The sequence below is a fragment of the Oncorhynchus mykiss genome, chromosome 8, assembly GCF_057628025.1.
Source record: "Oncorhynchus mykiss isolate SJ-2025 chromosome 8, ASM5762802v1, whole genome shotgun sequence".
Classification (NCBI taxonomy): domain Eukaryota; kingdom Metazoa; phylum Chordata; class Actinopteri; order Salmoniformes; family Salmonidae; genus Oncorhynchus; species Oncorhynchus mykiss.
This window is the reverse complement of record NC_143029.1, coordinates 41,440,562-41,464,912: the sequence shown is the minus strand read 5'-3', so window position 1 is coordinate 41,464,912 and position 24,351 is coordinate 41,440,562. Positions and strand designations below refer to the sequence as shown.

Sequence of the window (24,351 nt, the reverse complement as noted above, 5' to 3'; positions counted from 1 at the left end):
GGGCTTTACCTTTAATTGCGTTTCATATTTAGATTTAAAAAAACTCACACACAATTAACATTAATGTGGTTGCCATTGACAGGTGGTTCTAACTGCTGTATATCAGAAGCAGCATGGACCAAAGTGTGTGTCTATTCACTGAAATCTTTACTCAGGAAAAACATGACATCACCTCATGCATATGAGTGCGTTTGACCTATTTTATTGGAAAATTTTCAAAATAACAAAATGGCACAGCAGTATACACATTTCATAAACACATGGTCAGTTGGTAGAAATGCTGTGGGGTTCCCCTCTCTGGTGCATTTTTTCTCATTATAAAATAATTTACAGGCTAACGAACAGTGGAAGTGCTGGCTGGTAGTACACAGACACACACACGCTTCAGTTCATGGTAGTGATGGATCGTCCACAAAGGGTGATTTTCAGAGTCAGGGACAAAGTGTGCCAAGGACAATCATTCCAATTGGACATTGAGTAAAAACAACACTGTGTAATGTATGGGGTTTTAACATGAGGTTTGCATACATGGAAAGGTATTTTTTATATTTCTTTAAAAATGAATATCCAAGACTGATAAATATAGATAACATACTGTAAAATACTCAAGGTAGTGGCATTGAGACAACAAAAACAATGATATATTATTTTCAAACAGTTTTTACATGTAGACCATTTCCTAGTTTGATCCAATCGAGAGTTGAAAACGAGCACTACATGAGATCACTAATCAACACGGAGATAAAAGACAAAGAAAGAAAGTGATTGCAAACAAAAGAAGAATGAAGATTATACAAGTGTTTGTGGTCGGAGCAGAGCAGGACCGTTAGCAGAACAGAGAGCTTTGGGTTGTGGAGCGGGGCCTGGCCGAGTATAGACCGGGGCTGGGCCGCGTGGTGGCCCGCTTCTCTTAGGCTTGTCGTATTTTGGAGGGGGTATAGGTCTTGTCCACAGACTCGTCCTGTAGAAACATGTGCAGACAGCGCTTGTTCTGGGCCAAGGGGTGACCAGCCACTCTGAAACAGAAAACCGGGAGAGACAAAGGTTGCAAGTGGTTATGAATATATGTTGTTGTTACAATCTGTCTGACATGGCCACAAAATACATGGTACATATTTTTCTTCCTGGAAAGAAATCTCAAAATACATTTTTTACTATAACGACACCCTTACATTTGATTTGATAGGAAGGAAGAGGATTAAGTATTTATAAAGCCCTTATGACATCAGCTGATATCTCAAAGTGCTGTACAGAAACCCAGCCTAAAACCCCAAACAGCAAGCTATGCACAGTGACTAGAAAAAACTCCCTAGAAAGGCCAGAACCTAGGAAGAAACCTAGAGAGGAACCAGGCTAAGAGGGGTGGCCCGTTCTCTTCTGGCTGTGCCGGGTGGAGATTATAACAGAATATGGCCAAGATGTTCAAATGTTCATAAATGACCAGCAGGGTCAAATAATAATCACAGTGGATGTCGAGAGTGCAACAGGTCAGCACCTCAGGAGTAAATGTCAGTTAGCTTTTCATAGCCGATCATTGAGTATCTCTACGGCTCCTGCTGTCTCTAGAGAGTCGAAAACAACAGGTCTGGGACAGGTAGCATGCCCGGTGAACAGGTCAGGGTTCCATAGCCGTAGGCAGAACAGTTGAAACTGGAGCAACCAGCACAGCCAGGCCCGCTATGTGGAACATCAGGCTTCCATGAGAGTGCCACGAGAAAGATTGACCATAATTGGACAGCATTAAAGTACTGTGAAAAGTGTTAGGCAAAATATGCCCACATTTTCATCAGGTTTGTTTTCAATTTTTTCAGTGTCCAAATGATCAGGTCAGATGCAATTTAGAAGACCACTGACCTGTCTTTAAATTCATAAAGTCCCCATGTTACATCTGAAGCAGGAGGCAGAGAATTTGATGAAGAGGAAAGGATTCTGGAAACCTGCTCATAATTACCATCAAGGTCAGGGAGAGGGATGGGGAGATTGAAGCAAAAGAGAAGAAAGAAAGAGAAGAGAAAGATGGAGGGGGAAAGAAGAGGAGAAAGAGAGCAAAAAAGTGAAAGGGCACCTGAGACCAAAAATAATATACTTCCTCTTAACAGACCAATTTCCAATGACAGACGTACTCTCATCATCCTATGTACTCAGCTACATTCTTAAAAGGGTAATATTTATGAAGGGCAAGCATGACCAAGGGTTCATGTACAACAGAAACATTGTGGAGGATTTTTGAGGAGGCTTCCATTTGCCATTAGATGAGCAAGTTGAGCCCCCCTCCTGACACTCCATGACTCAATCAAAACCAATCAAACATTTTTTATGGAGTTGAATTAAAACCGTAAATAAGCTGGCCCCTGATCACATCTAACCCTGTACCCACTCCTCCATCCTAACTCCGACTATATTCTCGCCTTTTGTTTTTGAACAATATCGCCTGCAAACTTCCCTTTAAACTTCACTGTGCTGTTCTCTCCTCCTCTGCTGGGTTGTTTAGAAATGATAACCATGTTTACCTCTAGGTAAATGGTTTTCCTCTCCACAATACACTCAATCACAGTTCATAACAGCAGAGCGAACCAACTCCACTCCGCTGTGCAGCTATTAAGTCTGAACAATGCCATGATCAACAGTAGCGTTTAATTTGAGGAAAAAAAATCTTAATTACCAACACATTCTTCGCTCTTTCGAAAAAAAATATTTTTTTCTCATCTCACTAGTCTTTAGGCATACTTAATATTCTAACAGGTATAATTTGCACATGAAACAAAGATAATAGCCAAGTCTGCAATCAAAGCAAATAATAACAGGCCCACTGTAACTTTTATTGTTCTCCACGTGGGAGTGCGAACACCTTGGGTAAAAAAATAAGCAGGGGTGCACACACCACCCATCGAGGAACCGTTCGCTGTAACTTGAGACTCAATTATCATAAATTACACATATAGAAAAAAAACAAGTACTAAGGGACGCACTTGCGGCCTCTTTGGCTGTTCTTGTTCCTTTACTAGGCAATTATGAAGGAGAACGAAGGAGTAGACGTCCTGCTGTATGTGTTCAGTCTGTTAACAACACCAAGAAAGACGAGAGAAAATCTGATTTATGTTAAGTGTTTCATAGGCTCTTAAGGTTAAGGCTGAGCTAAGAGTGGCTGCAAATGAAATGTTTAACAAACACACACGCCGGACATCAAAAAGTAGTAATATCGCAACCAAACACAACATCCTGGCTCTAGGAAGCAGAGGATCTTGTCTGTGTCGACTCACTTGTTGAGGAACTGCTCCAGCCCAGCTCTCCGCTCCTCGATGAAAGAATCGTCAAATATCCCATCGTCCCCTCGGAACGGCAGCTGTCTGGAAAGAGCCTTCCCTGGGAGAGGGGGTACCACCACCTGAGAAGGACACACATGTTAACAAGTTAACATCTAGTTAGTTATATTGTTGTCTTTATCTCTCAGGTTTGATTCAATTATTCTTGTGTAATGTGTATTGAGCCCAGAGGGCTCACCTTGCTGTCTCTCTCTAGCTCCCCTCTGAGCCACTGAAAGTCGCTATACCGTCTCCGCACTCGAGACTCCTTCAACTTGAAGATGGGCAAGTTGGTCTGAAACAGAGAGAAATCAAACTTAGGGGAACCAGAGCTAACATACTGTATAAGGGTAGTATAAATTGTAGGGTAAAATAAAGACAGAGTTAGAGTATAAAGAACACTTGAACAAAACCATGATCTTATCGAGTGGAAAGTTGGCTACATTGTAGATTGAGTCAAGTATAAGTCAGTGACAAATTATATTGATACTAAAAATTTATAAAGCTTTTTCACTAGGTCTCACAGTACACTGTATGGTACCATCTATCAATCCACAACCAATGAGTAGTTCAGTCAGAAAAACACCACGTATTACTTTCAACCATTTATTAGAAAGAAAATGACAATACATTAGGCCTTGGCGGTTGGCTCCGCTGCTTCAGGCTCCGCTGCTTCAGGCTCGCTCACTGCCATAGCAAAGCTCATTACCATAATAACAAACTACAGGCAGTGAGTGCGGTATAGCTATACCAATCGCCCCGACTGAAACAAAAGCAGGCAGGTGGAGGCTTGGGGTGGCGGGAGGCGAGCAGATAACAGACATGCATAGTGAGTAACACGTTACAGCAACAGCATGTTAAAGAAACACAAGCACATAGCTTACACGTGGCAAACATCAGAGGATGTGTGTGCAGAAACTGGCCAACTAAATACACCGCCATATTAAAGTAGAGTGAGGAATCGAATTGTTGCAATATCAGCTAATTCAAACACTCAGGTTTCCTGTCTGAAATGGCTTTATTAACCTGAGTGAATCACAGCTGCCATTTTGTGCCAGAGACACTCACCATACACTAGCTATGAGAGTGGAGAGTAGATGCAGAGTGAATGACCCATGCTTGCCATTGTGGCGTTTGGGCCTAGCCTTGTGTGAATCCCTCTGTGGAAAATTACTGTTAAGAGCCATACAAATAGAAATTAAATTGGAAATACTGTATTTAAAAAAAAAACATTATATATATATAGGTTAAAAGGTTAAATATATATATATATATTTAACCTTTACTTAACTAGGCAAGTCAGTTAAGAACAAATTTACAATGACTGCCTACCAAAAGGCAAAAGACCTGTGGGGACAGGGCTGGGATTTAAAAAAAACATAAATATAGGACAAAACACACATCACGACAAGCGAGACAACACAATACTACATAAAGAGAGACCTAAGACAACAGCACAGCATGGAAGCAACACAACATGGTAGCAGCACAAAACATGGTAGACACATTATTGGGCACAGCACAACAGCAAAGTGCAAGAAGGTGGAGACAACAAAGCAGCCACAACTCAGTAAGAGTGTCCATGAGTGTCTTTGAATGAAGAGATTGAGATAAAACTGTCCAGTTTGAGTGTTTGTTGCAGCTTGTTCCAGTCGCTAGCTGCAGCGAACGATGGGATGTGTGTGCTTTGGGGACCTTTAACAGAATGTGACTGGCAGAAGAGGTCTTGTATGTGGAGAATGAGGGCTGCAGTAGATATCTCAGATAGGGGGAGTGAGGCCTAAGAGGGTTTTATAAATAAGCATCAACCAGTGGGTCTTGCGACGGGTATACAGAGATGACCAGTTTTTTAGGGTCAAGTTTCAGGAGCTCCTCAGACTCAGTGACTGCATGTAGGGAGAAACTTTGTAGCGGGGCAGGGGAAAAAGAGGGAGAAGCATTGGAGATAGTCACATTAAAAGGGGTGGGAGAGGAGGAAATGTTGGACGGGCAAGGAGGCATTGCTGAGTCAAATAGGAATCCTGACTTAAGGAAGTGGTGATTAAAGAGCTCAGCCAGGTGCTTCTTGTCAGTAACCACCACATCATCAACTTTAAGGGACATGGGCAGCTGTGAAGGAGGTTTTATTCTTCAGGTCCGTTTAACCGTTTTCCAGAACTTCCTGGGGTTAGACCCACAGAGAGAGAACTGCTCCTTAAAGTAACTAACTTTGGCCTTCCGGATAGCTCGAGTGCACTTATTTCTCATTTGCCTGAACGAGTATGCGTGTGCCGAGTCATTACAGAAAACACCAGACTGATTCCTATCAGGATTATTTGTGAGGATAACATCAAGAAGAGTAGCCTTTTCTGGGTATTTGGAGTCATACCTTGCGGGATTAGTAATAATCTGGGAAAGATTTAGGGAGTCCCATTGATTTAGGAATTGGGATAGGGGGCAGTATTTTGACATCCAGATGAAAAGCGTGCCCAAAGAAAACTGCCTGTTACTCAGGCGAAGTCCTCCCAGATTGCAGTTCCTAGGGCTTCCACTGGATATGAAGTTTTTAGAAAGAGTTTCAGGCTGTTTTTTTTTTTTTTTTTAATGAACCAGAAATTGTAGTTTTTCTAGGTGGCTTCCATTTTGGATGTAGTTTTTCCAAGCGAGTGAATGAGTACATTCTTTGGTATTTTTCTCTGGTAAAGACAATAACGATTCTCCGTCGTAAATTGTATCATTTATCTACATATTAGGGTATCTAAGGTTTAATTATAAACGTTTTTTGACTTGTTTGGAAAAGTGTATTAGTAACGTTTGGGATTCATTTTGTATGCATTTTGATGGAGGGAAACTGGGTGGATTATTGACTGAAGCGCGCCAGGTAAACTGAGTTTTAGGAGGACATTAATCGAACAAAAAGACAATTTGTGATGTAACTGGGACCTTTTGGAGTGCCAACAGAAGAGCAAAGGTAAGGCATTTATTATTTCGCTATTTCTGACTTTCGTGTCGCACCTGCCTGGTTGAAATATGTTTTTCACGCTTTTGTATGCGGGGCGCTGTACTCCAATAATCTCATGGTGTGCTTTCACCGTAAAGCCTTTTTGAAATCTGACACAGCGGCTGGATTAACAAGAAGTTAATCTTTATTTTTATGTATTACACTTGTGATTTTATGAAAGTTAAATATTTATAATACTGTAGTTTGAGTTTCGCGCTCTGCAATTTCACCGGATGTTGTCGAGGTGTCCCGCTAGCGGCACGCATTTCCCAAAGAGGTTTTAAGCATGTCCCAATTTAGGTCACCTAGCAGGACAAATTCAGACTTGGTGTAAGGGCCAGGAGAGTGCTTAGGGCAGGTAGGGTACAGGCCGGTGCTGATGGAGGATGATAGTATCCAGCAACAATCAACAAATAGCTATTTGAAAGTTTAATACTTAAAACAAGCAAATCAAATTGTTTGGGGACAGACTTGGTGGAGACAACTGAGCACTGAAGGTGATCCTTGGTAAAGATTGCAACTCCCCCACCTTTTCTTGACGAAAAAGGTTATAACCAGAAAGGTTAACATCAGCATTCAAAACACTCTTCCTTAACCACGTCTCAGTAATGACCAACACGTCGGGATTGGAGCTCTGAACCCACACTTTCAATTGATCCATTTTAGGTAATAAGCTTCTCGTGCAGAAAACCCAGGCTTTTACGGGAGCAAAAATCAGTGACGCAGATATCAGAGCACAAGTCAGAATTGGGGCTAGCAACAAAAGATGGGCCAGGGTGTACATGAAGATTTCCAGATATCATCAGCAGTAATACAATCAAGGCACGGCATAGTACGGGGAGAGCTCTGAAGTGCTGATTTATGACATCTGAATGTGCATCAGATGGCAACAAGATCATAATGTAGAGAAATTTAATCAGATAACATAAATGCAAAGCCGGCAAGAGGTGTTTAGAATGGAATGGAAGGCCAAAAGTCTGTGTAACCAATAGAGTCAGAGTCCTGAGTGTGGCAACAAACAGTCTGTCCCACGGTTGGGTAAAGAAAGTTCATAGACAACAAAGCATGCAGGAGTCATGAGGCAAATAGCAAAATACACAAGACATTTTTAAAATATATAGACGACTTGGGGCTAGCCATTGGAAGTTCAGAGTCACTTGCCCCAACAGTGCATGTGTGCTGGAGGCGAGCGAAAGCTTGGGAGAGAGGGGGGGGGGTCATGTCTGGTAGGGGTAGACGAGGGGAGACAGGCCAGGGCAGACGGTGAAACAGATCGCCAGGTGGAAGCCACGCAGCAGTGCAGCAGGCAATGGGAGTAGGTGTCACCCACTTGGGAGAAGCTTTTATTTCTGGAGCCAGATTTCTTGTAGAAAATGGCAGTGGATAGTCTGAACAGCAGGAGGGGGCTTCAAGGCCTCTGGATCTGGGTGGGGTAGCCTGCCATTCTGCTTCGGCACCTCACAACTTCAATTAGCATTGACGTGTGAATGGAATCTCTTTGTCCTAGCAAAGCTTGGTAGCCTGATCATTCAGTCCTTATTAAGTAAAATATATAATTGTAATGTATTTTTCTTATTGGCTTTTGAAAGTAAAAAAAAAATGCTCCAGACTAAGCATTACTCACTCAGCTCCAGGTTGGAAGGGGTTTTCAGATCTCTGCTTGTTTGCCAGAGCATTTGATGTACAGTTATGGCCAAAAGTCTGCTGCCTCAGTTTGTATGATGGCAATTTGCATATACTCCAGAATGTTATGAAGAGTGATCAGATGAATTGCAATTAATTGCAAAGTCCCTCTTTGCCATGCAAATGAACTGAATCCCGAAAAAACATTTCTACTGCATTTCAGCCCTGCCACAAAAGGACCAGCTGACATCATGTCAGTGATTCTCTCATTAACACAGGTGTGAGTGTTGACGAGGACAAGGCTGGAGATCATTCTGTCATGCTGATTGAGTTTGAATAACAGACAGGAAGCTTCAAAAGGAGGGTGGTGCTTGGAATCATTGTTATTCCTCTGTCAATCATGGTTACCTGCAGGGAAACACGTGCTGTCATCATTGCTTTGCACAAAAAGGGCTCACAGGCAAGGATATTGCTGCCAGTAAGATTGCACCTAAATCAACCATTTATCAGATCATCAAGAACTTCAAGGAGAGCGGTTCAATTGTTGTGAAGAAGGCTTCAGGGCGCCGAAGAAAGTCCAGCAAGCGCCAGGACCGTCTCCTAAAGTTGATTCAGCTGCGGGATCGGGGCACCACCAATACAGAGCTTGCTCAGGAATGGCAGCAGGCAGGTAGGAGTGCATCTGCACCCACAGTGAGGCGAAGACTTTTGGAGGATGGCCTGGTGTCAAGAAGGGCAGCAAAGAAGCCACTTCTCTCCAGGAAAAACATCAGGGACAGACTGATATTCTGAAAAAGGTACAGGGACTGGACTGCTGAGGACTGGGGTAAAGTCATTTTCTCTGATGAAGCCCCTTTCCGATTGTTTGAGGCATCCGGAAAAAAGCGTGCCCGGGGAAGACGAGGTGAGCGCTACCATCAGTCCTGTGTCATGCCAACAGTAAAGCACCCTGAGACCATTCATGTGTGGGGTTGCTTCTCAGCCAAGGGAGTGGGCTCACTCACAATATTGCCTAAGAACTCAGCCATGAATAAAGAATAGTACCAACACATCCTCTGAGAGCAACTTATCCCAACCATCCAGTAACAGTTTGGTGACGAACAATGCCTTTTCCAGCATGATGGAGCACCTTGCCATAAGGCAAAAGTGATAACTAAGTGGCTCGGGGAACAAAACATCAATATTTTGGGTCCATGGGAATCAGTGGCTAACTGCAAGCATTGCAAAGCAACCAGTAGCCTGCTATTCAATGGAGTTGCTGTGCCCCCCCCCCAACCCAAGAGTGTCCACACCATAAATGCCAGACTTTGATGACAAAATTTGCCCACAAAGGACCGCCGTGCCACCTTCATGTTTAAGTGAGCACATCACAAGCCAAGGTGAGTCCAAAAATGTCTTGTATGCTGCTGCATAAATTATGTAATATGCAAGGGAGATATGTATACTGTAGCTAAGAAAGTAATACTAAGTGTATGTTGTGTAGTAAACTGTTAGTAGCTCATGTGCCTCACCCTAATAATTCGGTCCATTTTCACCTAAAGTTAATGTTCTGACTCTGTGGTGCTGTACATATAACCTGCTTTTGAGAAATGTAATCTAAAAGATGTTTCATTGTCTTATATGTCCCCTTTATTTATCCTGTACTTGGTGTACAGGGAAAATACAGTAAGAGCAGCCCATGCTCTGCATTCTGTGGCTGTACATTTCAAAAGTGCTGTACACATAGTTATATTGATTACGCCATTGTCTTAATCGAAATGCCTCTTATCCGCTCACTGTTCCCTTACGCCATAGTTTGTACATCTCAATTGTCAATAGAAACCACATTTGCTTAAGCAAGTCAGCCACAGAGCCGTTTTTTTTTAAAGGCAGTAAACTAGGCTGAATTAATTGTTTCGCTGCCAAACAAGGCTCTGCTGATAGCCAGGTGTAGCAGTGGTAAGGATTCACTCCATTGTGCTGGAAAGAAAGCTCTGCTGTTGGTACAGCTTTATGTAGGCCCTAATAGTTTGTGGGCACCGTTATAGTGCAATTAATGTATTGTTAGTGTTGTAGTTGTGTCTTTGCTGGCATGCATTTTTTTGTTGTTGAGTTTGCCCCACCAAGATTTACATGCTAAAATCAGTGATGCAGTCAATCTTGCCTAAACTTTGAGCCAGGAGAGATTGACATGCACATTACTGACACTTGCCCTCTGTGTACATCTAAGTGCGATACGTGCTGCTTTGTTCTGGACCAATTGCAACTAACCTATGTTCCTCTTTGCCGCACATGACCACACAGCAGGTGCGACAAAACTAGGGCCTGTATGTAGGACTTGTCTGGTCAACTGAGCTGTCAAGAAGGCAAAACAACGCCTTATCACAGACAGACCTCTTCCCATTTTAGCAATCATGGAGTCTAAATGTTTTGACCATGACAGCTTGCTATCTAGTTGGATGGATGCGGGGTGACGTGTGTGTGTGTGAGCAGAGGCAAACTGATTGATGAGCAGGAGAATGAAGGTCCTCATGGTCTCCCTCTCGCTCCTGCCTCTTCAAATTTTCCCTCTACTATAATAAAGTCAGTGTTTTGTCCTTGAGACCCCTCTTGAGTCTTTTCACTGTGAAATACACAGGCCATTCTCTCCTCTTCTGTCCTCTCTCCCCCCATTTTTCCTCCCTCGGTCCTCCCTTCTCTCTTTAAAATTATGGATTTTTCTCCTTTACAAGAGGTAGAAGAGAGCAATCTTTTGGAAGGCTTTCATAACAACAAATCAAAGTTATTTGACAATAACAATTGCTATTTTTTTTTAGATGCACTATGCAGAAATCTCTTCGCCATTTCCTGGTTGCAAAAATTATAATAATTTGCCTAATTTCAGTTTGTGTGACAAAACAATTGTACCATCTAAACCGCTGTGAAACATTTTCTATTTTCCAATCAAAAATATTACAGTTTCAGTTGTTTGAAGCTGATGTACAAACCTGAAAGTTAGAGGCAAAATGAAAAGCATAGAAATAGCGCACAGAACAGATCTACCACTTCTTAGACTTGCTTTTAATGAGCACCACCGTGTGCTAGCCAGTTTCCCTCGGGGGAATCCCCTTTGAAACAGGACGCAGTTTGATTGCCATCTTAAGTGGAGGTCCAATTCACAAAAATTACCTCCTCGGTCCTCTTTATAGCTTGAGGGAGCGAGTGAACAACTTTGATCACTTGCCGGGTTGATCTTGCCCACAATCTGTAGTCACGTGTCAAAGTCCAGTAGCCACAAAGTGTGAAATTTACTCAACATGGCTGGGTATATTTTTAAATAACATTGACTTTAGCATTGGCAAATCGGAATGACGCAAAGTGGCTCGGACTCAGTGAGGAGCCAATAAAAAAACTAAAGGTAACAGTAGCTGAAGCTCAACTTCAATATTTCCACCAAAGACGTCGCCACTCCATTCATCATCATCCCTCAATTGGATTTAGGGCCGAAGGCTGTCTACTTTGCATTTGGAACACAACACAGTGACTAGGGTCTGGTTTCAATGATAGACTATTTTGGCATAGAGGAACTACGTCACTGCCTACGTCGATAAAATAAAAATACATTCTGGGGACACTCCCAACAAATCACAAGGCAGACATGGCAGAACGTTGTGAATTAAAACCCAAGTTTGCTGGCAAAACCTTTGCAGTGGTTTGAGTTAGAGATTCTGCAGTACTTTTGTATACTTTTTAGCCAGTAGTTCTGAAAGTAGCACATGTAAGCAAAAGTGGTCCCTGAAAATTGCATACTACACCACATACGTTCATTGCCCTCTCTCGATCTTTTAATGCTGTGTCCATTGAGCCGTTGGGCCTGCCCTGCATCCTCATTGGATATTGCTGGGCATACCTCTTGCTAGCTGTCACTTAAATGTGAGGGGCTGGAGCTCATGGGCTAGAACTTGAATTGCTAGGGGGCTGGCCCATGTGGGGGGGAAATAGTAGGAAAATGGCATAGCACAGCTTCAAGAAAACAGTCGCTTTCAAACAAGGGATTTCGTGGCTAATTGAGGTAAAACAGAAATTCTGCTCATAGATTATGTATGTATGTGTGAGCTACACATTAACACATCCATCCCAAAGTGGGAGGTTTAAAAAATACTTTATTGCCCAAGTACCAGAGCACGGCTTTCCACCTTAATTTGCGAATTTATTCATTAAAAACCCTACAATGTGATTTTCTGGATTTTTTTTCCTTCTCATTTTGTCTGTCATTGTTGAAGTGTACCTATGATAAATTACAGGCCTCTCTCATCATTTTAAGTGGGAGAACTTGCACAATTGGTGGCTGACTAACTGTAGTTCCTCTATGCCAAAAGAGTCTATCATTGAAACCAGACCCTAGTCATGGTTTCCTAGGGTCGGGTTTCCGAGACTACATGCAACTCAGCAGAACATGAAATCGCTAGAGTGCCTTTGTGTCACACTTATGTTTGCAAAGTTTGTACAAACATGTTGATCATGTCGCTTGTGTACAACATGATAGCTACATGTAGCCTAACACCTATTCTGAAAAAAGAACACGAAATCGCGCTTGAGACATGGAATGCATAGTTTGAACATGTCAACCATGTCTTTAGCATAGACTGTAAAAAAATTAAGTCTTTAGTGTACTACATGAATTTGACCTTCCATGTCAAGGAAGGGGACGCGGCAGTAAAGGAAGGGGACGCGGAATCTACGTAGACAGCAGAGTGGGCAGCAGCTACATGAAAAAAAATCCTGCAAACACACAGAAATCTATCATTAAACACAGCAAGTCGGGTTCCAGAAAATCCAGAACTGCAGCCACTCCATTTTTAATACCACAAAAAATAGATTTATTTTTTAATGGAAATTTATGACCTCACTACTGTAAGTTGCTCTGGATAAAAGTGTCTGCTAAATGACTAAAATGTAAATGTAAAATGAAAGAGAAGACAGAAAACTGTGCCTAATGTGGGGGTTCTGACAGTTGATAAGAGGAAAAAAACCTATAAAGAACAAGGTCGAGACAAAAGTTGTCGTCTGACGGGCTCTAGAACAAACTTTTTTCCCCCTGTCTTGCTCCTCCTTTCTTTCCCCTCTCATCCTTCCTCTCAGTACCCTCTTTCTTATCTTCTTTCTCACCCTTTCTGAAGTAGTAGGCTTCCGCTCTTGTTCGTCTATCCAGCCATTCTCTCCTCTTACTCTTTATTTCCTTCCCCATTTCCCTTTCTCACCAGGTGAGGTTGTCAGCCCACCCCCCCCCCCTCCCTTCCTCTCAGGTCACAGGAGAAGGGGATTAGCCTAACTTTAGCGCCCGTCAGCTCTTAGTTGCTCTCACCCCTCTGTGGGCTGCTCCCCAGTGTTCTGGTACTTCACAGCATGGAGCGCTTCACGGAATGCTGGGAAGTTAATCCCCACGACAACAGATCATGGTTACAGCTAATCTCATCAGGCCCAACACACACAGGAGCATAACTCTGTATGTGGACACTCAGGCGCTGGAGTTGGACAACACATTTAAAAAGGTTGCACAACAATACACACACGCACTTGACGATTAGACAATTCAGCATTTGAGCCTGTAAATCGAACCCACAAGTGCTGATGCTCCTGATACTCAACTAGTCTAAAGGCCAGTTTTATTGCTTCTTTAAATCAGCACGACAGTTTTCAGCTGTGCTAAGATCATTAGACAACTATTGCAATGATCAATTAGCCTTTTAAAATGATAAACTTGGATTAGCCAACACAACGTGCCATTGGAACACAGGAGTGCTGGTTGCTGATAATGGGCCTCTGTACATGTATGTAGATATTCCATAAAGAAATCTGATGTTTCCAGCTACAACAGTCATTTACAACATTAACAATGTCTACAGTGTATTTCTAATCAATTTGATGTTATTTTAAATGGACAAAAAAATGATTTTCTTTAATAAACGAGGACATTTCTAAGTGACCACAAACCTTTGAACGGTAGTGTAAATAAAATCAATTTAGTCTCAAATAAATAATGAAACATGTTCAATTTGGTTTAAGTAATGCAAAAAAACTGTTGGAGAAGCAAGTAAAAGTGCAATATGTGCCAAGTAAAAAAAGCTGATGTTCAGAACATATGAAAGCTGGTGGTAAAGTATAACATGAGTCTTCAATATTCCCAGTTAAGAAGTTTTAGGTTGTAGAGCAAAAAGCAGAGCTTGTCTGTATGTTCCCCTGTCAGTCTGCTCCTCTGCTTATCATAAATGATCCCCACATCACTGAACACTCTCTCCCTTGGGACAGAGAAACGTCTTTGCCAGTGGAGCGAGTGATTGAAGTCTGTCCTCATTCTGCTTCCACCACTCCAAAGGCAAGTCACTTTCTGTCAATGGCTCTATGAGGTAACGCTCCAACTCAATTTCAAAACTGCACTGGACTTCAGCCTTGCCCTCTTGGCTTCCAAGGATTCTAGCGTAGAGGCTGTCCACCAGACTGGGTGGCTGATCTACTGGAACTCTTTGCCAATTTGCACCGGAATCTGCGTCCTCCTCTTCACTAGTCCCTTCTGCTGTGGCTCTGGGATTTGGTTTCCTTAGTATGTCAGATTCCTCCTTCAGCCGCTCTTTTGCTTTCTCTAGTGCTGCACCTGAGCTGAGGCGTAGCTCTTGTAACGTGGATCCAGGACAGTTGCCAGCACCAGGCACTTTGTCTCCTCGGCCTTGGAGAACTGCCTTGTCAGACTGTCCAACATGGTCTCCCGTAAAGTTGATGCCTTGAGTAAAAGAACCCTCCTGCTGCAGCATCATCTTCAGCACCGACACACTGGGGATGATGCATGCGGCTGTAGATTTGGAGTGGCTCATCTCCAGTGTCACCTCCTCCATAGGGGCCAGTCTCTCAAATAGGTTAGACAATGTCCCACTGTGCAGCAGACAAACTGCGAGTTTGAACTGCTTGGATGATGCTGTGTTTGGGAAGGCCAAGCTCTTCCTGAATGGCCCTCAGCCTCTGTTTGGCCAGTACGGAGTGGTCAAAGTGAGTTGCACAGCTCTTCAACATGGCAATAATGTCTAGCGCAGCTCTCTGACTGGATAGTCTATCATTGATTACAAGCTGTAGGGTGTGTGCACGGCAGCTGAAGTCTGGAAGTTCCGCCAGTCTTATACCTTTCACCATGTTTGCCCCACTGTCCCTGAGGACCAGCACTACACGTTCTGTGTGGGTTTCCCAATATTCCAACATGGTCAAAAACATCTCTCTGATGTAGTTTCCTGTGTGTGATCCAGTTATAGTCTTGACATTTGGCACAACCTGCTTTCTTGTCCAGTAAGGCAGTTAACCCACTGTTCCTAGGCTGTCATTGTAAATAAGAATTTGTTCTTAACTGACTTTGCCTAGTTAAATAAAGGTTAAATAAAAACATTTAAATCAGGGACTCTAGTGCCTGACCAGCAGTCAGTTGTGATTGCCATGTGTGGAGTATTCACCGGTGCCACCAGATTCTTCACAACTCTTTCATATGTTTTATCTAGTATTTCTGTGCAGTAATTTTTTATCTTTGATCCTGTACCGGGATTCAGCAAGAGTAATCAGCCGCTGAAAACCAACATGTCAGTGACAATCTCAATAATTGCTTCATCCATCTTCTTGGCCCTTGGGTCTTTGTCCTGCCATTTTACTTGTTTATTAAAAAAGTTGTAAGATTGTAACCTGCAATGTCTGTGACGTGTCTGTATAACTTTTTCCTTCTGAAGAATTTGCGTTGAAGGTCAGTCAATCGGGAAAATTTCAAGAACTTTGAACGCTTCTTCAAGTGCAGTCACAAAAACCATCAAGCGTTATGATGAAACTGGCTCTCATGAGAACTACCACAGGAATGGAAGACCCAGAGTTACCTCTGATGCAGAGGATAAATTCAATGGAGTTAGCAGCCTCAGAAATTGCAGCTCAAATAAATGCTTCACAGGGTTCAAGTAACAGACACATCTCAACATCAACTGTTCAGAGGAGACTGCGTGAATCAGGCCTTCATGGTCAAATTGCTGCAAAGAAACCACTACTAAATGACACCGATAAGAAGAAGAGACTTGCTTGGGCCAAGACACACAAGCAATGGACATTAGAAAAGGTGGAAATCTGTCCTTTGGTCTGATGAGTCCAAAGGACCGTCTGGTTTGTGCTTAGTGGGACTATCATTTGTTTTTCAACAGGACAATGACCCAACACAACTCCAGGCGGTGTAAGGGCTATTTGACCAAGAAGGAGAGTGATGGAGTGCTGCATCAGATGACCTGGCCTCAACAATCCCCCGACCTCAACCAAATTGAGATGGTTCGGGATGAGTTGGACCGCAGAGTGAAGGAAAAGCAGACAACAAGTGCTCAGCATATGTGGGAACTCCTTCAAGACTGTTGGAAAAGCATTCCAGGTAAAACTGGTTGAGAGAATGCCAAGTGTGCGCAAAGCTGTCATCAAGTCAAAGGGTGGCTAATTGAAGAATCTCAAATAAACATATTTTGGATGGTTTAACACTTTGTTACAACATGATTCCGTATGTGTTATTTCATAGTTTTTATGTCTTCCCTATTATTCTACAATGTAGAAAACAGTAAATAAATAAATAAAAATATTAATGAGTAGATGTCCAAACTTTTGACTGGTACTGTACATACAGTTTAAGTCGGAAGTTTACATACACCTTTCAACCTTTCAACTCAGTTTTTCACAAATCCTAGTAAAAATTCCCAGTCTTCGGTCAGTTAGGATCACCAATTTACTTTAGGAATGTGAAATGTCAGAATAATAGTAGATAATTATTTATTTCAGCTTTTATTTTTTAATCACATTCCCAGTGGGTCAGAAGTTTACATACACTCAATTAGTATTTGGGTGCATTGCCTTTAAATTGTTTAACTTGGGTCAAACGGTAGCCTTCCACAAGCTTCCCACAATAAGTTGGGTGAATTTTGGCCCATTCCTCCTGACAGAGCTGGTGTAACTGAGTCAGGTTTGTAGGCCTCCTTGCTCGCACACACTTTTTCAGTTCTGCCCACAAATTTTCTATAGGTTGAGGTCAGGGCTTTGTGATGGCCACTAATACCTTGACTTTGTTGTCCTTAAGCTATTTTGCCATAACTTTGGAAGTATGCTTGGGATCATTGGCCATTTGGATGACCCATTTGCAACCAAGATTTAACTTTCTGACTGATATCTTGAGATGTTGCTTCAATACATCCACATAATTTTACTTCCTCAGGATGCCATCTATTTTGTGAAGTGCACCAGTTCCTCCTACAGCAAACCACCCCCACAACATGATGCTGCCAGCCCTGTGCTTCACAGTTGGGATGGTGTTCTTCGGCTTGCAAGCCTCCCCCTTTTTCCTCCAAACATTGATGGTCATCATGGCTAAACAGTTCTATTTTTGATTCATCAGACCAGAGGACATTTCTAAAAAAAAAGAATGACCTTTGTCCCCATGTGCAGTTGCAACCGTAGTCTGGCTTTTTATGGCGGTTTTGGAGCAATGGCTTCTTCCTTGCTGAGTGGCCTTTCAGGTTATGTTGATATAGGACTCGTTTTACTGTGGATATAGATACCTTTGTAACAGTTTCCTCTAGCATCTTCACAAGGTCCTTTGCTGTTGTTCTGGGATTATTTTTCACTTTTCTCACCAAAGTACATTGATTTCTAGGACACAGAACGCGTCTCCTTCCTGAGTGGTATGACGGCTGCGTGGTCCCATGGTGTTATACTTGCGTACTATTGTTTGTACAGATGAACGTGGTACTTTCAGGCGTTTAGAAATTGCTCCCAAGGATGAACCAGACTTGTGGAGGTCTACAATTTTTTTTCTGAGGTCTTGGCTGATTTCTTTTGATTTTCCCATGATGTCAAGCAAAGAGGCACTGAGTTTGACAGTAGGCCTTGAAATACATCCACAGGTACACCTCAAATTGACTCAAATGATGTCAATTAGGCTATCAGAAGCTTCTAAAGAAAGCCATGACATTTTCTGGAATTTTCCAAGCTGTTTAAGGCAGTCAACTTAGTATATGTAAACTTCTGACCCACTGGAATTATGATACAGTGAATTATAAGTGAAATAATCTGTAAACAATTGTTGGAAAAATTACTTGTTTCATGAACAAAATAATGTCCTAACCGACTTGCCAAAACTATAGTTTGTTGACAAGAAATTTGTGGAGTGGTTGAAAAACGAGTTTTAATGACTCCAACATAAGTGTATGTAAACTTCCGACTTCAACTGTATATTCCAGACTCTGACATTGCTCGTTCTGATATTTCTTAATTTCTTGTATTTTTACAAAATCCAAAAAGTATGTATTGTTTGTTATTGAATTGCTACCTGTATATATTTCTGCACTGTTGGAACATTTCTCTGCACCTGCGATAACATCTCCAAATCTGTGTACGAGACCAATAAACTTTGATTTGATACACCCAGACAAACAACCCCACCCCGCATCCTCATTTAAAGAGGTGGGAGCTCTACAAGTCAAAGTTCACATTTCTCTGTCCTCTTCACACCTGACTGAAGGCTGGGGCTGGGGGGGGGGAATGGTTCAGGCTGGGTCTTTAGTTCAAGGAAGGCATATCTTTATTTCCTAAATTATTCAAAAAGTACACTTTGCTTCTCTAACTTTCAGAGATCAATGAGGTCAAGGAATGGGAGGGGTAATTAGCCTTTTATAACCAACAAAGTAGATAGATGCAACCATACTACAAGGCAGGACATTTCTCTGCATCCAAGTTGATGCACTCGTGCATGCGACACAAGCGGTGTGGTCAGCATGTCAGAGTAGTAATTTTTATCTAGGATCAGATCCCCCTTGTCAATGTAATTGTATTCCGTTTGAAGGCAAAACTGATCCTAAATCAGCACTCCTACTCTGAGATGCTTTGTGAATATTTCAAAACAGCCTATTTGCAGTGAAATCGGGAGAGGCATTTATATTGGAAACCTTTTTCAGTCAAAAATGCATCAATAAACAGGCAGGGGGATAAAGTAGTTTGACAAAAAGTGTTCAATAGTCAGTAACTAGTCTTTAAAATATAGCTGGCAATTATATAGCTAGTTTAAAAAAAAAATATTATTAAATCCAGCTAGCTAAGGTGAACTCACCTCAGACTGATGGTTGGTGTTAACATTAGCATATGTTAGCTAGCTTTCCCCCAGCAGTTTCAATCTAGCAAACTAGTTAATGGCATTTTCTCAACTTGATCAGATGGACAGCTGTTTCCCTCCCATCTAAAGCTGACTTGTGAACAACAGTGTGCACTTCCTTCACTGCGAGTCTTATCAACAGCTTGATGAAATAGCTTTTGCCATAGCCAGTTGGCAATAATGCTAAAACTTTCTCTTGCCAGTCAACATTTTAACGCAGAACTGTTGCAGTGGCTTAAACAGGATGGAATGGACATTGCTAAGATTCAAAATAGTTGTATTTACTGCTTCGCTTTGGCTGCTTCACAAGTGAACACACGGATCATAAAAATGGGTGAAATTTGCGGGAGGGATTTGACAGTTTCTTTTTGCGTGGGAGGAGACTTTGCTTCCTTCCTTCACACAACACAAATCAATTTTTTAAGATTGACTGCCCTTAACCTTTTGCGACGAGCAAACCTGTATCCGTGAGCGTAATCATAGCCTCAAATGCATTAGCATAACGCAACGGACATAAATACCCCTATAAACTTTTCCTATTCATGAAAATCACAAATTAAATGAAATAAATATATTCAAACAAGCTTAGCCTTTTGTTAACAACACTGTCATCTCAGATTTTCAAAATATGCGTTACACAAATGCTTGTCTAGCGTTGGCTGTAAGTTTATCATGATATAATGCTATGCTAGGCTCTGCTGCCAGCAGGCAACATTTTCAAAAAAATAAGAAAAGCAACCAAATTAAATAATTTACCTTTGAAGAACTTCGGATGCTTTCACTCAGGAGACTCCCAGTTAGATAGCAAATGTTCCTTTTTTCCCAAAATATTATTTTTGTAGGCGAAAAAGCTCCCGTTTTATCGCCATGCTTGGCTGAGAAATCGACCGAAAAATGCTACAACTATAACGTCAAACTTTTTTCAAAATTAGCTACATAATATCGACAGAAACACGGCAAACGTTGTTTAGGATCCATCCTCAAGGTGTTTTTAACAAATATATTCGATAATATATCCGTCGAGGCAGTTGGTTTCTCATAAGAAGCGATTGGAAAAATGGCTACCTCAGTATTTTACTCAAGGTTTTCTGCGGGAGACACCATGTGACCACATGCCATATATGGTCCCTTACAGCCATTCCTCAAGGGAAATGCCTAAAAAGACATCACAATGCTGTAGACACCTTGTGGAAAACGTGGAAAACGTAAGCTCATTCGTAGCTCATTCACAGTCATTGGCATGAGGCGGTTTCAAAAAATGCGGCACTTCCTGGTTGGATTTTTATCTGGGTTTCACCTGTAACATCAGTTCTGTGGCACTCACAGACAATATCTTTGCAGTTTTGGAAACGTCAGAGTGTCTTCTTTCCAAAGCTGTCAATTATATGCATAGTCGAGCATCTTTTCGTGACAAAATATCTTGTTTAAAACGGGAACGTTTTTCATCCAAAAATTAAAATAGCGCCCCCTAAATCCAACTGGTTAAAAAGCAATAATCCCCTTAAACGGCCTATGGCATCTGTGTTAAAATCAACTACAAAGTGTAAATAGGATAATTTTGATTATAAAGTCAGAATCGCCTAAAACAGAGTATTGGAACCTTAGTGTGCCACAACGAGTAAATTAAGATTGGATTTGGATTACAATGATGTCAACAAATCTTGCCCACTTTCGCCAAGCTCCACTTGCAAAACACCCCTCCACCCAATTTGCTTCCCTTCATTGAATGGGGCTCTGTTGTTTCATCGACCCCAACACATTTCATTGACCCCATGAGAAAAAAACTACTCCGCATACTAGGGTCCTTTAGCAGGCTTTATGCCTTAGATAGCTCTTTTGTCTCAACCCACACACATGCGGAGACCTCACCTGGCTTAACTGGTGCCTCAGGAGACGAAACCTCTCATCGTCACTCAACGCCTAGGTGTACCTCCGCTGTACTCACATCCTACCGTACCATTGTCTGTACATTATGCCCTGAATCTATTCTACCATGCCCAGAAACCAGCTCCTTTAATTATCTGTCCACAACGCACTAGACGACCAGTTCTTATAGCCTTTAGCCGTACCCTTATCCTACTCCTCCTCTGTTTCTCTGCTGATGTAGAGGTTAACCCAGGCCCTGCAGCCGCCAGATCCACTCCTATTCCCCAGGCGCTATCAATTGCGAACTTCTGTAGCCATAAAAGCCTTGTTTTCATGCACGTTAACATTAGAAGCCTCCTCCCTAAATTTGATTTATTCACTGCTTTAGCACGCTCCGCCAACCCTGAAGTCCTAGCCGTGTCTGAATCCTGGCTTAGGAAGGCCACCAAAAATTGTGAAATGTCCATCCCAACTACAACATTTTCTGCCAAGATAGAACTGCCAAAGGGGGTGGAGTTGCAATCTACTGCAGAGATAGCCTGCAGAGTTCTCTCATGCTATCCAGGTCTGTGCCCAAACAGTTCGAGCATCTACTTTTAAAAATACACCTTTCAAGAAATAAGTCTCTCACTGTTGCCACTTGTTATAGACCCCCTCAGCCCCCAGATGTGCCCTGGACACCATGTGTGAATTAATTGCCCCCCATTTAGCTTCAGAGATTGTACTGTTAGGTGACCTAAACTGGGATATGCTTAACACCCCAGCCGTCCTACAATCTAAGCTAGATGCCCTCAATCTCACACAAATGATCTAACAACCTACCAGGTACAACCCTAAATCCGTAAACACGGGCACCCTCATAGATATCATCCTGAACAACCTGCCTTCTAAATACACCTCTGCTGTCTTCAACCAGGATCTCAGCGATCATTGCCTCCTTGCATGCGTCCGTAAATGTGTCCACGGTCAAACGTCCACCCCTCATCACTGTCAAACACTCCCTAAAACACTTCAGCGAGCAGGCCTTTCTAATCGACTTGGCCCGGTTTCCTGGAAGGATATTGACCTCATCCCATCAGTAGAGGATGCCTGGTTATTCTTTAAAAAGTGCTTTCCTCACCATCTTAAATAAGCAAGGCCCATTCAAAATATGTAGAACTAAGAACAGATATAGCCCTTGGTTCCCTCCAGACATGACTGCCCTTGACCAGCAAAAAAACATCCTGTGGCGTACTGCATTAGCGTCGAATAGCGCCTGCGATATGCAACTTTACACAGGCAGTTAGGAAAGTTGTGTGCAGCCTGTAGCCCAAACTCCAAAAAGTTCTGGGACACTAAAGTCCATGGATAATAAGAGCACCTCCTCCCAGCTGCCCACTGCACTGAGGCTAGGAAACACTGTCACCACCGATACATTTATGATGATCGAGAATTTCAATGAGCATTTTTCTACGGCTGGCCATGCTTTACACCTGGCTACCCCTACCCCGGTCAACAGCTCTACACACCCTACAGCAACTTGCCGAAGACTCTCCAATTTCTCCATCACCCAAATCCAAAATCTGGACCCCGACAAACCAGCCGGGCTCGATAATCTGGACCCTCTCTTTCTAAAATTATCCGCCGCAATTGTTGCATCCCCTATTACTAGCCCATTCAACCTCTTTTGTATCTTATGAGATCCCTAAAGATTGGAAAGCTGCCGCGGTCATCCCCCTCTTCAAAGGGGGAAGACACTCTAGACCCAAACTGTTACAGACCTATATCTATCCTACCCTGTCTTTCTAAGGTCTTCGAAAGCCAAGTTAACAAACAGATCACAGACCATTTCAAATCCCACCGTACCTTCTCCGCTATTCAATCTGGTGTCTGAGCTGGTCATGGGTGCACCTCAGCCACTTTCAAGGTCCTAAACGATTTAATAACCGCCATCGATAAAAGACAATACTCTGCAGCAGTCTTCATCGACCTCAACTACTTCTCAGATAGAGTTCAGGGTGTCAAATCGGAGGACCTGTTGTCTAGACCTCTGGCAGTCTATGGGGGTGCCACAGGGTTACATTCTCAGGCTGACTCTTTTCTCTGTATACATCAATGATGTCGCCCTTGCTGCTGGTGATTCTTTGATCCAGCTCTACGCAGACAACACCATTCTGTATACTTCTGGCCCTTCTTTGGACACTGTGTTAACAAACCTCCAGACGAGCGTCAATGCCATACAAGACTCTTTCCATGGCCTCCAACTACTCTTAAATGCAAGTAAAACTAAATGCATGCTCTTCAACCGATCACTGCCCGTACCCGCCCGCCTGTCCAGCATCACTACTCTGGAAGGTTCTGACTTAGAATATGTGGATAACTACAAATACCTAGGTGTCTGGTTAGACTGTATACTCTCCTTCCAGACTCACATTAAGCATCTCCAATCCAAAATGTAATCTAGAATCGGCTTCCTATTTCACAACAAAACATCCTTCACTCATGCTGCAAAACATACCCTTGTAAAACTGACCATCCTACCGATCCTCGACTTCTGCGATGTCATTAACAAAATAGCCTCCAACACTCTAAAGCAACAAATTGGATGCAGTCTATCCCAGTGCCATCCGTTTGGTCACCAAAGCCCCATATACTACCCACCACTGTGACCTGTATGCTCTCGATGGCTGGCCCGCGCTTCATATTCGTCGCCAAACCCACTAGCTCCAGGTCATCTACAAGTCTTTGCTAGGTAAAGCCCCGCCTTACCTCAGCTCACTGGTAACCATAGCAGCACCCACCTGTTGCACGCTCCAGCAGGTATATCACACTGGTCATCCCCAAAGCCAACTCCTGCTTTGGCCACCTTTCCTTCCAGTCCTCTGCTGCCAATGACTGGAACGAATTGCAAAAATCACTGAAACTGGGAGACTCATATCTCCCTCACTAAACTTTAAGCATCAACTGTCAGAGCAGCTCACAGATCATTGCACTTGTACACAGCCCATCTATAAATATCCTACTCAACTACCTCATCCCCATATTGTTATTATTTTCTTTGCTCCTTTGCACCCCAGTATCTCTACTTGCACATTAATCTTCTGCACGTCTATCACGGCAGTGTTTATTGCTAAATTGTAATTATTTTGCCACTATGGCCTATTTATTTCCTTACCTCCCTAATCTTACTATATTTGCACACACTGTATATAGATTTTTCTATTGTGTTATTGACTGTTTATCCCATGTGTAACTGTGTTGTTTGTGTCGTACTGCTTTGCTTTATCTTGGCCAGGTCGCAGTTGTAAGTGAGAACTTGTTCTCAACTGGCCTACCTGGTTAAATAAATAACAAATGTTTGAGTTTGACTAATACAGTGAACTAGGAGCAACAAATGGTAACGACGTCACCGGCCTGAATCTAATCCAATCTGGAGCTATACCTTCAGT

General features: G+C 42.5%; 1 protein-coding gene across 2 annotated transcripts in view; it reads right to left on the bottom strand.

Moving 5' to 3' along the window:
- Positions 1-186: 186 nt before the first annotated feature.
- LOC110529915 (sorting nexin-3) overlaps positions 187-24,351 on the bottom strand; it is a 42,502-nt gene continuing 18,337 nt past the window's right edge. The window contains exons 2-5 of one of the 2 annotated variants that reach the window (XM_021612574.3): positions 3,502-3,597; positions 3,261-3,385; positions 1,855-1,937; positions 880-1,016 (exon numbers count right to left, since the gene is read on the bottom strand). In XM_021612574.3, the coding sequence (XP_021468249.1) occupies positions 1,883-1,937; positions 3,261-3,385; positions 3,502-3,597 (276 nt within the window). In that variant the 3' untranslated portion in view covers positions 880-1,016; positions 1,855-1,882. Of the gene's footprint in view, positions 1,017-1,854; positions 1,938-3,260; positions 3,386-3,501; positions 3,598-24,351 lie in introns of both variants that reach the window. The other variant, XM_021612573.3, reaches the window with a different exon arrangement.